The sequence below is a fragment of the Artibeus jamaicensis genome, unplaced genomic scaffold (genome assembly GCF_021234435.1).
Source record: "Artibeus jamaicensis isolate MK-2021 breed Jamaican fruit bat unplaced genomic scaffold, CSHL_Jam_final contig_473, whole genome shotgun sequence".
Classification (NCBI taxonomy): Eukaryota; Metazoa; Chordata; class Mammalia; order Chiroptera; family Phyllostomidae; genus Artibeus; species Artibeus jamaicensis.
The window spans coordinates 1,480,593-1,493,131 of NW_026521851.1; the positions used below are offsets into that span (position 1 = coordinate 1,480,593).

The window sequence follows — 12,539 nt, forward strand, 5'->3', positions numbered from 1 at the left end:
TCCCAAAGGTGTTCCTAGAACAGATCGGGTAATTATCTTAAAGATACTGTTTCAAATTCCACGAAGAAAAAAGACAATTAAAATGTATTGCCTTTTAGGCATTCTCCCTTCTTCAAGTCGAACAAAAATGAGACAAGCTAAGAAAAAATGTGAGAGTGAGGCGTGGCTGTAAGTAAATGAGACTGACTCGTGGCAGTCACTTCTCTGCCATTTGGCCGCCTTCTGACATAAGTAGTAGTTGTGCGTGCGTGTGTGTGTGTGTGTGTGTGAGCGTGTGTGAGCAGAGGGTTACACACAGGTGCTCCTGAAGCCCCACCCGGTCCTCCAGGACAGCTACGTGGTACCTGCTCCCCCGGGGGCCAGGAGATGACAGTGCCCAAGTTCCCACCTGATGCCCCACCATTTCCAAGAAAGTGTGGAGATTTGGGTGTGTCAAGGACTGTCAGTTTTGTTTTAAAAACTGTAAAATGCACGTGGGAAAGCTTTCCCCTGGTTTTCCCACCATGGACAAAGGCGATACCCAGCCAACCATGGGCCAGTGTGAAGGACCTTCCTGCTGTGCTGCTTCTCAGCTGACCCGGCTTCCTTGGGGCAACTTGATCCAATAGAGGCTGAAGACCGGAGCCCCCGGCACGTGGAGGAGCCAACAGGAAGGCCACTGTCCCAAACAGTCACTTCAGCCTGACAACCCCTTACACTAGCAAAGCATCCCGGCCGGCACACCTTGTATTTATTTGCGTCGACACTGACGGGTGCTGTGTGTCTACCTTTCCCAATGGCTGCCAGGTGAGCCAGCCTCACACTTGGGTCATAACGCAGGATGTACGGTTTACAGGTCCGGGGTGAAAAGCCTTCCACCTTTGGGTTCCCCGGGCAGCCTCTGCCGGGGAGCAGGGCCAGGGCCACGCGGCCGCCTCCCCGCCCGGGACAGGCAACGGGTTTCCCCAAAGAACCCAGGGGCCGGCACAGAGCCGAGGTCCCCTCGGGCCGCTCGGAGGCGCCTGCCCCTGGATTTTCCGCCCCCCCCGCCCAGGACCGGCGAGCAGAAGGCAGCACCGGCACGTCTTCACTGGGATGTGAGCGCAGCCCAGCAGGCCTTCGCCGTGTCCAGCGTTTCACAGCCCTGGGGGGGAACAGCAAGCCAGGAGAGCCCGGGTGCAGAGGGACCCAGGGGGCCACCGGCCACTTTACCACTTGCTCAGACTTGGACTTTGGGACTTCCTAATACCCTAGTTCAAGACACACAAAATAAGCAAATCCTCCTAAATTAAGGCGCCTTCTCCAGCCGCACCTCTGGAGAAGGTTATTATTTCCGAGGCATAAATCAGACCACCGCTCCCCAAAGCCACCGGACGCGCGCCGCGAGTGCAGTGCAGTTCAGCACCAGCCGCGGGGACAGACGCCACAGGCGGGGGTCAAACCTGCGCCCGGTGGTCGCCGCCAGACCCGGGAGGTGTCCCCGGCGTTAGGAATCAACGGAACTTCTGCCGGCGCTCGCCGAAAGCGCTTCCCCCAACAGAACGACCGACTGGCCCGTCCACCCCTTCCGTGACGGTCCTGTGGACGGGGACGTCCCTGCCGGGACCGGGGCGAGCGCTCGGTGACCTACGTACGGATACGGGTCCCCAGTACCTCGCCGCCTCCGACGCCGACCCCCAGGAGCCTCCCGTACGCACCTGCGCTCCGCGGAGGGTCCCGGGCTGGGCAGCCGCGCACCTGCCGCCCGGCTGCTGGCCGCGCGGGCTGGGCCGCGGGCACCGGAACCGCCCTCCGGCTCCGGGACGGTCCGCCGACCCCCGGTGGTTTCAGCTCCCCCGCGCCCGCGGAGCCCGGGCGGTGCCGCCCGTCCGCACAGCTTCGCGCCGCTCGCCGGGCGCCGCTCACGCGCGGGCTTTGTCTCCGGCGCGGCGCGCGCGGGGGCCCAGGCCGCTCGGCATCGTCCCGGTGGGCGCGGGGCGGGGCGGGAGCCGGTCAGCGCTCGCCGGCGCGGCGGAGGCAGCGCGGACCGAGCCTGGGGCGGCGAGCGAGGCCGGCCGGACGCCGAGCGTCTATCCGCTGGGCCCAGCGCGCTGCTCGGAGGCGCGACCCGGGCCCGCCGCTTCCCTCCGCGGTGGTCGCGGCCGCTCCGCAGCCGGGTCTCCCCGGGCGCCCGGGAGGGGCTGGGAAATCCCGCCCGCCGCCGACGTCACTGGTGCGTCACCGGGGCTCCCGCGCCGGGGCTCCGCGCCCCCCGCCCGGCCGGCCCCGCCTCCCGGGCCCCGCCCGCGGCCCGCGGCCCGCGCCCCTCGTCCCCCAAAGTCCCACCGCGCACGGCCCGCGTCCCCCGCCCAGCTCTCGGCTCCCCTGGCCCCCCGCTCGGCCCGAGCCCCCGCCTCCCAGCCCCGCACCCCGCGCCCCCAGTCCGCGCCCCCAGCGCCCCTCGCCCTGTGCCCGGCCCCCGAGACCCCGCCGAGCTCCCCGGCCTCGAGCCCGCCGGGCACCCCGCCTGCAGCGCGCGCCGCCCAGGCTGGGGGCGGGGAGGTGGGGAGCCGGTGCTCGCGGGGGCCGCGACCAGAGCCTCGCACAGCCTCGGCTTTACCCGCGGGCTCGGTCCAGCGACCGGCCGGGTGGGCGCGGCAGCTCACACGCAGCACCTGGGAACGCGTAAAACCCCGACCTGTGGCCAGGGGCGGTGACACCTGTGCCTGCTGACACTCACCGGGAGGCGCAGGCCGGCCGGACTTGGTGACGGGAGGCACCGGGGCGCCGCGCCGCGGGGGCCCGCCCCGGAGTGAGAGCCGCCGCGTCTGGGAGGCGGGACGCACGCCCGAGGTTCGTGGAGACCGAGCGAGGCTCAGCACAGACCTGCGTCCGGCTTCTGAAATTCAGCCTGAGATACGTTCCGTGCCTTTGAATGGACTGTTTAGGTCCCTTGCTTTCATGTAATTATGATATGGCTGGGTGTATTTTATTTGTTGAATTTATTGGGGTGACGTTGGTCAGTAAAATTATCTCCGTTTCAGGCGTGCAGTTCTACCCCACGTCATGTGTGTGTTGTATTGTGTGTTCGCCGCCCCAGTCGTCTCCTTCCATCACATTTTATTCCCCTTTGCCCTCCTCTACCTCCCCCCACTCCCTTGCCCTCTGAGAATCACCAGCCGCGGCCTATGAGTTTTCGTTTTGCGCTTCATCTCTTCACCTTTTTCACCCAGTCCCCAAGTCCCCTCCCTCTGACAGCTGTCCGTTTTATATCTACGAATCTGTTTGTTTTATTTGTTAGCTTGTTTTGTTCACTGGGCTCCACATTTAAGTGAAATCATAAGGCACTTGTCTTTCTCTGACTGCCTTACTTCACTCAGCATAGTGTTCTCCAGGTCCCCCCATGCTGTTGCAAAGGGTGAGATTTCTTTTTCACCACAGAGCAGTATTCCACTGTGAACATGCGCCACAGCGTTTTTGTCCACTCATCTCCTGCTGGGCTGCTTCCACATCGAGGCTACTGTAAACAATGCTGCAAGAAACCTAGGGATATATATATTGAATTAGTTGGGGTTTTTTTTTGTTTGTTTCTTTGGATAAATCCCCAGAAGTGAAATTGTTTAGTCACAAGACAGTTCATTTTTATTTTCTTGAGGTATCTCCATATTGTTTTCCACAGTGGCTGCACCAGTCTGCATTCCCACCAACAGTGCATGAGGGTTCCCTTTTTTCCACCTCCTCGCCAGCACTTGCTGTTTGTTGACATATGAATGGTGGCCATTCTGACCCTTTTGAGGTGGTATCTCATTGTGGTTTTGATTTGCATCTCTTTGATTAGTGACGTCAAGCATCCTTTCATATGTCTGTTGGCCATCTGTATGCCTCTTTGGAGAAGCATCTATTCAGGGGCTTTGCCCATTTTTTTAATTGGATTCTTTGTTTCTTGGTGTTGAGTTTTGAGTTTTTTATAAATTTTGGACATTAACCCCTTATCAGACATATCATTGGCAAACATGCTCTCCCATTCAGTGGGTTGTCTGCTCATTTTGTTGACGGTTTCCTTGGCTGTGCATAAACTTTCTAGCTTGAGGTAGTCCCATTTGTTTATTTTTTTCTTTTCCTTGCTTGAGAGATATTTCAAAAATATTGCTATGAGAACTGTCCACTATTTTATTGCCTGTGTATTCTTCTAGGATTTTAATGGTTTTGAGTCTAACATTTAAGTCTTTAAATCATTTTAAGTTTTTTTCTTGTGAATGGTGTAAAAAGGTTGATGTAGTTTCATTTTTTTTGCACATATCTAATTTTGCTAATACTATTTATTGATAGACTGTTCTTATTTTACCCCATTGTATATTCTTGCCTCCTTTGTCAAACATTAATTGACCATAAAGGTGTGGGTGTTATTTATGGGCTCTCTATTCTGGTCTGTTGATCTATATGTCTGTTTTTATGCCAGTACCATGCTATTTTGATTACTATGGACTTCTAGTATAGTTTGGTATCGGGTAGCACAATTCCTCATATTCTTTCTCAAGATTGCTGTGGTTATTTGGGGTCTTTTGTGTTTCCATAAACATTTTTGGAATATTTGTTTGCATTTCTGTGAAATGCCATTGGTATCCTGATAGGAGTTGTGTTGAATCTATAGATCGCTTTGGGTACTATGGATCTTTTAACGATTTAATTCTTCCAATTTATGAACATGATATGTGCTTTCACTTGTTTGTATCTTCAATTTATTTCTTCAATGTGTTACAATTTTCCAAGTACAGGTCTTTTACATTCTTGGATAAATTGATTCTTAATTTCTTTTTAATGCAATTGTAAATGGGGTTGTTTTCTTAGTTTCACTTTCTGATTGTTCGTTATTCTTGTATAAAAATGCAACTGATTTCTGGGTATTTATTTTGTATCCTGCTACATTGCTGAATTTGTTTATCAGTTCTAGTCATTTTTGCTAGAATCTTTAGGGTTCTGAATATATGGCATCATGTCACTTACAAATACAGTTTTACTTCTTCATTTCCTATTTATATGCTTTTCACTTCTTCTTCTTGACTGACTGCTGTGGCTAGCTAGGACTTCCAGTACTCTGTTCAATAACAGCGGTGAAAGCAGACATTCCTGTCTTGTTCTGGGTCTTAAGGGAAACGCTTCTAGTTTTTGCCCATTGTGAATGATGTTGGCTGTCGGTCTGTCATATATGGCCTTTATGATGTTGACGTATGTTTCCTCTATTACCACTTTGCTAAGGATTTTTATCATAAATAGGTGCTGGATTTTATCAAATGCTTTTTCTGCATCTATTATCATCACATTACTTTTATCCCTTTTGTTCACGTGGCATATCATGTTTATTGATTTGCGGCATTGTGCCAATCTTGCATCTCTGGAATAAATCCCACTTGGTCTTGGTATATGATCTTTTTAATGAATTGCAGGATCTGGTTTGCTAATATTTTGTTGGGGATTTTACCATCTATGTTCATCAGGAATGTTGGTCTATACTTTTCTTTCTTTGTGGTGTCTTTGTTTGGTTTTGGAATTAGGATAATGATGGCCTCATAAAATGAACTTGGGAGTCTTCCCTCCTCTTGGATTTTTTGGGATAAATTGAGAAGGACAGGTGTTAGTTCTTTGAATGTTTGGTAAAATTTCCTGTGAAGCCATCCGCTCCCGGACTTTTGTTTGTTGGGAATGTTATGATTACTGCCTCAGTTTCCTTACTTGTAATAGGTCTAGTCAGGTGTTATAATTCATCCTGACTCAGTTTTGGAAGATTGTATGTTTCTAGGAATTTACCCAGTTCTTCCAGATTGTGCAATTTGTTGGCATATAGTAGTTCATCAAGTTTTCTTACAACCCTTTGTATGTCTGTGGATTCCCCCACAGATAGAACAATCTTGGATGTAGGTCCTTGCCTTTCATGACTTCAAATACTTCTTTCCAGCCCCTTCTTGCCTACAAGGTTTCTTTTGAGAAATCAGCTGAGAGTCTTATGGGAACTCCTTTGTAGGCAACTGTCTCCTTTTCTCTTGCCACTTTTAAGATTCTCTCCTTATCCCTATTCTTGAGTAATGTAATTATGATGTGTCTTGTTGTGTGCTTCCTTGGGTCCAACTTCTTTAGGACTCTCTGAGCTTCCTGGACTTTCTGGAAGTCTATTGCCTTTGTCAGATTAAGGAAGTTCTTCATTATTTTTCCAAATACGTTTTCAATTTCTTGCTCTTTCTTTTTTCCTTCTGGCACCACTATGGATAGGATGTTGGAACATTTAAAGTTGTCCCAGAGGTTCCTAAGCCTCTCCTCATGTTTTTGAATGTTCATTTCTTTATTCTGTTCTGGTTAAATGTTTATTCCTTCCTTCTGCTTCAAACTATTGGTTTGAGCCCTGGTTTCCTTCTTTTGACTGTTGGTTCCCTGTACATTTCCCTTTATTTCACTTTTCATAGCCTTCATTTTTTCCTCTATTTTGCGACCATACTCCACCATTTCTGTGAGCATCCTGATTACCAACCAGTGTTTTGAACTCTGCATCTAATAGATTGGCTATCCCTTCACTGCTTACTTCTTTTCCTGGAGCTTTGATGTTTCTTTCATTTGGGCCATATATTTTTTTTATCTTGGCATGCCTGTTACATAGTAGGGGGTGGAGTTTTAGGTATTCAACAGAGTGGGGCAACTTGCATCGCTGCATTGTGATGTAGCATGAGAGGGAGGGGTCCGAGAGGGAACAGTATCACTTGCTCACCTCTCTGCTGGTTTTTAGTTACTTCCCCCGCTACCCAAAAGCAAATTGGGCCCTTCTGGTGCTGATTCCTGGGTGAGTTTGTGTACATTCTAGAACCCTGTGAGTCTCTCCAACGAGCTCTCCTGTGAAGCTGGGACTTTCTCTCACCAACTCAACCCCCATAGGTTTTCTCAGTCAGAGGTTTTGAGGCTTTATTTCCTGCACTGTAACCCCGGGGTGCATGGTCTGTCTTGTTCCACAGTTGTTCCTCCAGCTTTTTCACATGCAACTGTGGGACCCCTGCACTCTGCCATCCACTGCCTTGCTCATCCTGGTCCTCCAGCTGCTGCCTGGCCGTGCATCCTCTCCCCCCAGCTGCCCGTCTCCATCCCTCCTACTGGTCTGAGGGAATGTTCTTCTTTAACTCCTTGGTTGTCGGACTTCTATACAGTTTGACTTTCCAGCAGTCCTGGTTATTTTTGTTTTTAAATATTTTCCTTCTTTTGGTTTTGCGAAGAGACAAAGTGTATCTACCTACACCTCCATCTTGGCCAGAAAACAGTATTTCCTAAACTCATATACCATTAACTTTGTTCATGAGAAAAGAAATAAGCTCAGTACTTGAGCAAGAATATTGTTGTCTAGTCTCAAATGATCTAGTCATTTTGGCCTAAAAGGACATAATGTATTATTTAATTTCTCCCAAATAACTGAGTTGCAAGCCAGTGTCCCCAAAGTGTCAAGATACACACACACACACATGTATATGTATAAATTTGGTCACTAAAATTATTATCAGCTCCTTCCCTACTCAGTGTATATATATATTTTATATTGGCAAAGGTAGTTGCTTTTTATTTTTTAAAGAGATTTTATTTAGAGACAGGAGAAGGGAGGGAGAGAGGAAGAGAAACATCAACGTGTGGTTGCTTTTTGTGTGCCCCCTACTGGGGACCTGGCCCACAACCCAGGCATGCGCCCTGACTAGGAATTGAACCTGTGACCCTTTGGTTTGCAGGGTGGCACTTAACCCACTGAGCCATACAAGCCAGGGCAGTAGTTGCTTTAAATTTTTTTTTCATTTTTAGAGAGTAGGAGGAGAGAGAAACACTGACTTATTGTTCCACTTATTTATGCATTCACTGGTTGACTCTTATGTGCCCTGACCAAGATGGAACCCACAACTTTGGTGGATCAGGACAACGCTCTCATCGACTGAGCTGCCCAGTGGGGATGTAGCTGCTGTGTAAACTGTGGTTTGCAGTGGGACCCTCTTGATCCTTCCTGTTCTGTTCTCTCAGAGCACCCTGTACTTCACCTTCACATGCTCTGTAACTACACAGTGTACGTTGTCACAGCAGGTCCCTCCATCAGCCTACAACCCCCAGCAGTGCAGGCTATTCCTGTATCCTTGGCACACAGTAGGGCCTCTACAGATTTGCTCAGGGCAGGGCTGATGCCCTTCTCTTTGAAACGAGTGGTTTCACCGCAGGCTTGACTGAAGTCCATTTAAGGGTAGTAAAGTTTGAATATAAAATTTGTCACAAAGGCCAACATTAAGAAATGAGAGATCCTTTCAGTGACTAACTTAGAGGGGGAAGGAGAGAGCCTGTGTGGGTTATAAAAGAAGAGCCATCAATATGAGATCTGGCCTTACAGTTCAGACTGTACAAAGAACAGGTCTTCAAACCCGTTTTATGACGTTTATTCCCAGCCCGAAGCGGCGGTGCGTGTGAAGGGAAGAGCGTGTGGGAATCTGCAGACACGTTTGCTGCAACATGCACGTCACGAGGTGTTTCTCACACAGAGTGAGTTTCATGCTGAATAAATAATCCCCCAAATTTTCATTTTTACATAAAAATATAATATTGCACTCTTTAACAAGACTGGTTGTTTTGCATATTTCCTCTTTAGACAAATGAAATTCAGCCTTAAAAAAAAGACTGAGCAGCAACACTATTCTAAGGGGACTAATTTGAGGTTCTCAGTAGAAAAGTGAAAGCTAGACAATAGCTGCGATTTCTTTTTAAACAAAGCAAATCACTTCAGCGTGAGCAGGAATGATGTCATCTCTGCACCGTCTGGGCCTCAGAGCTCACAGCTGTCTGCGTGAGCACGATGGTAATGCAGCCTGCGTGGCGTTCCGACGCAGCTGCGGGCTTCACGCCACAACTGCCTGTGGCTGCTTGCTGCTTCTCGTACTGATCTTAACGCAGAGCCTTGGGAATTGTTTTGTACAGTTTTTAAGTAGAATGTTGCAGAAAGTCTGGAAGTTATAAAAGTAGTTCTGTAAACACCATGTGAGTCAAGTTTTTGTAGCAAACATGCCAGTGACTCTCAGGCGGGAACACAGATTTTCATCCCGTGGTAACATGTTACTCAGTTATTTAAGTGTCTTAAAAGCCAGTAAAGCAGCACCCGAGCAGAAACAGCGCCGTCACACCACAGTGGGGAGACCGCTCCAAGCCTTCCAGGAATGTTGCCCTGACGGCAGCCGACTCTGCTGTGGTGCGTGGTTAAGATGCTCCCACCGCTCCTTGCACTCTCAGGTGGTGCAGGTTAGTGGAGGAACCAGCGTGGAAGCTGCTTCCTAAAGGAATTATGTTGTTTGAAACAACATAAGTGGTCCCCTCTTGTCTCAGGGAAGGAACCTCTTCCTGCACGAGAATTTAGATGTCTCACCCAGACCAGATCACCACCACCCGTGCAGACTTCCTGCACAGCGGAGGCTTTCTGCTGCAGATGGCTATGTTCTTGATGCTCTGTGCGGGGCGGACATTCAGAGGGTGAACGTGGGTTCAAATCTTAGTGACTCAACTGAGGAGAGTCACAACCTAGTGTTATGGATCTTAAGTGGGATGTTTATGAAGACACGCAATGTGTCTGAGGTCAGAGAGAGCCCTGTTCTTGTTTGTGGCTGTCAAAAACTTCTGCTTTTGCTTCGAGCTAAGAAGGCAACTGGCAGAACCTGCCTTGTAATAATGAGATTCACTAGTGGTCTTTTTTAGGCTGCAGGTTCTCCAGGCAACGGTGCAGAGGTGCCTGCTGAACAGTCCACTTCTTCAAGAAAGCCTGATCACGTCCTAGATTCTTTTCTTTTCTCTCCCTTTTCGGGGCAGGGGGTTATCTCGGTGTAAAACTTTTAAAATATAATTTTAAGAGTATTTTATAAACAATTCGCTGAGCAATTTGAATTCTCTTGGCCCTTTTGTAATACTAGAAAAGGAGCAACCCTGATCTCTTTAGAATACCCTTATAGAAAAGACTCCAGGACTATGATTTTCAGTGGCTATGGAAGACCTCAGTCCCATTGGTCACCATACGCTGTCATTTAGTCCGAAACTTCCTCCCAGGGCCCCTGGAGGCTGCAGGCTTCTGTGCAGATGAACAGCTTTTATAATTATGTAGAACATTTGCTTGGTCATCCATTTCTTCAGGTTCAACCTCTTAAAACGGGTGAGGCGCCAAATCTAGCATGGAGTTCAAGTGCTCAGAGAACGCGCAGCTCTCGCCTTCAGCCGGCTGCATAGCTGCTCAGGAAGGAGTAGAACATGGGCTGCTTCAGGCGCTGCTGGTCCTTCCGACACCAGGCAATCACGGTCCCTTCACTGTTCGCTGTGTACAGGTGGTGGCCGTCACAGGAAAATGTGAGGCTGTAAAAAAAAGAAGAAAATCCCGTTTGTAAAGCATGTGTCAAGTTGTATGAGCACATTGGGGATCACACAGGGGTCGGTGTGGAGAGGTTCTGATGCCTTTCCTGCAGCGGAGGGACCCAGGACATGAGGGCCTGCAGCCGCCTGTGATCCTCACACAGGCCGCGGCTCTGCTGCCACGTTGGTGAAGCTCCTTCTAAGCAGGTGACACAGAACAGCACCGGTACCCCGGAGATCAGCATGTGCCGTTGCGTCCTTTCCTACCTGCTTGTCCTTCTCATTTACCTTTTATTACTTAAGCAACGACTGCTTGGGTATAGGAAACTTTAAAAAATGTAACAGTACTTCATTTTTTCTTTGTAAAAATAGATTATTATGGAGATATTTTATTTCTTTAAAAGAGAAAAGAGTAAAAATATAACAATAAATTATTAACTTAGGTTCATTAAACTTTGAATTTAGCATTTTAGAAATAAACTTATTTTAATAAAGTAGAATTTGAATCACTTATGCCCACTCAAGTTTTTAATTGAAATTTGTTAACGGAGGAGGGAACAGCTGAGTGTTTGCCAATCCTGTCAGGCACATTCCTGTGGCCATCAGTCACCATTATGGTATTTTCAATAAGGAAGGGAAAAAATGTCACTTCACCACCTCCCCCTGCCACCACCCCAGGCTGCCAGGCCCAGTTCCTGACTCGGGCTTCAAACTCCACCAGGACAAGGACTGTGCCTCCGTTGGCCACTGGGCCCCAGACAACCTGGCGCCTAACGAGTGTCCGCCCTTTCCGAGATGCTCCTCAGAGATTTCTTTAGGTCTGCGAGCTTTAATCTCTCTCTCACAAAGGATGTTACGAAGAATGGGAAGGCAGGTCTCACCTTACAATCGGCTGATTTGACTTAGGAAACGTGATTTCCCGCACAGGCTTTAGGTCCCACGTACTCCATAACCTAGAGGGGAAAAAAGTCATCTAATCACGCAAAGTACATTTCCTTGGCCAGCAAACCTACACTTGCTTATTTGTTAAGCGTTATCTAGAAGGAAAGACAGTAAGCAGTTACTACAGTTAGTTCTGGGAGGTGTGCAGGGGCGGGTATGGGAGTCTGCAAACCTAACTGGGCATATTTTTGTGTTGTTGACCTTCAATAGTTAAACAATATAAAACTTCACAGTGGCACTAAAGCCATCTTTATTAGAAGTAAAACAGGAAGAACCTATAGTGTATGGTGATTTTAAATTCTAACAGTCAAACATTAACCTGCCTAAGTACTAACGACTCACTGTTGAACCCACGTCCTTGTGAGCAAGAGCAGACAGAGAGCCGGGAGCGTCTCACCTGACGACCCCGTTTTCCAGCCCCCCGGCAATCACATTGACGGAGACACCCTCGGGCTGGTTGGAGAAGGCCACGGAACAGATGATCTCTCTGCAGTGCACGTGTCCCACGAGGTCCCCGTTCACTGTCCACAGCCTCAGGTCGCTGCCTCCGCCAGCTGAAACACCAAGCCTGCGGTCACCAGGGTGGCATCACCCGCCCAGCACCCTGGGTTCTGAGGGCACCCTGGGGCCAAGCTGGTTTTAGTGAGGAGTTGACAGGCAACTCCCGACAGCAGAACAAGCAAGTGAAGTCACTGCACTGAAGTCACAGGAAGCTCTGCATGTTTATCTAGACAGTGACCAGTAAAAAAAAATACAAATTCATCTGCCATAGAGAGTGACAAAGTAAATTAATCATGAATCACGATATTTTAACACATGAGCTATGAACTCTGAATCTGAAAGTATCCAGAAAGCTAAACAATCTCCACAAAGAGAAACTATTCTGTAAAAATCATCTGTAAGAAGTGACTTGTGTGACATCTGAAGAAAAAAAGGTTGCCTGAGTTAAAAATTAATTCTTAAAAAAAAGAAATCTGAGACTTCCGCCAAGATGGAGGCGTAGGTGGTAGCACTGTACCTTCTCACACAACCAAGTTTAAAAACAACAAAGTTTTAGCAACAAAAATACAGCCAAACAACAGAAAATTGAACTATACGGAAGTCTGACAACAACGAACCCTTCAGCCAAACCAGTAAGAGGGTCAGAGCCAGCAGCAGAGCCGGGCAGGGCAGGAAAGATCCACCAGACTGACCCGGGCGTGCAACCCAGACACGCCAGCAGCTGTAGGTGATCCCAGGTGTGGAGTAGCAGGCGG

The 12,539-nt window shown here is 48.8% G+C and overlaps 2 protein-coding genes across 3 annotated transcripts in view; both read right to left on the bottom strand.

The window, feature by feature from the left end:
- Positions 1-2,790, bottom strand: part of GNG4 (G protein subunit gamma 4) — a 50,020-nt gene extending 47,230 nt beyond the window's left edge. The window contains exon 1 of one of the 2 annotated variants that reach the window (XM_037138494.2): positions 2,699-2,790. The gene's annotated coding sequence lies outside the window, so the exon portion shown is untranslated. Of the gene's footprint in view, positions 1-1,676; positions 1,737-2,698 lie in introns of those variants that run through there. The other variant, XM_037138495.2, reaches the window with a different exon arrangement.
- Positions 2,791-7,579: 4,789 nt separating this feature from the next.
- The window catches only part of LYST (lysosomal trafficking regulator), a 161,290-nt gene continuing 156,330 nt past the window's right edge, over positions 7,580-12,539 (bottom strand). The window contains exons 51-53 of the mRNA XM_053667898.1: positions 11,681-11,837; positions 11,223-11,294; positions 7,580-10,344 (exon numbers count right to left, since the gene is read on the bottom strand). Coding sequence (XP_053523873.1) covers positions 10,206-10,344; positions 11,223-11,294; positions 11,681-11,837 — 368 coding nt within the window. The 3' untranslated portion in view covers positions 7,580-10,205. The remainder of the gene's footprint in view (positions 10,345-11,222; positions 11,295-11,680; positions 11,838-12,539) is intronic.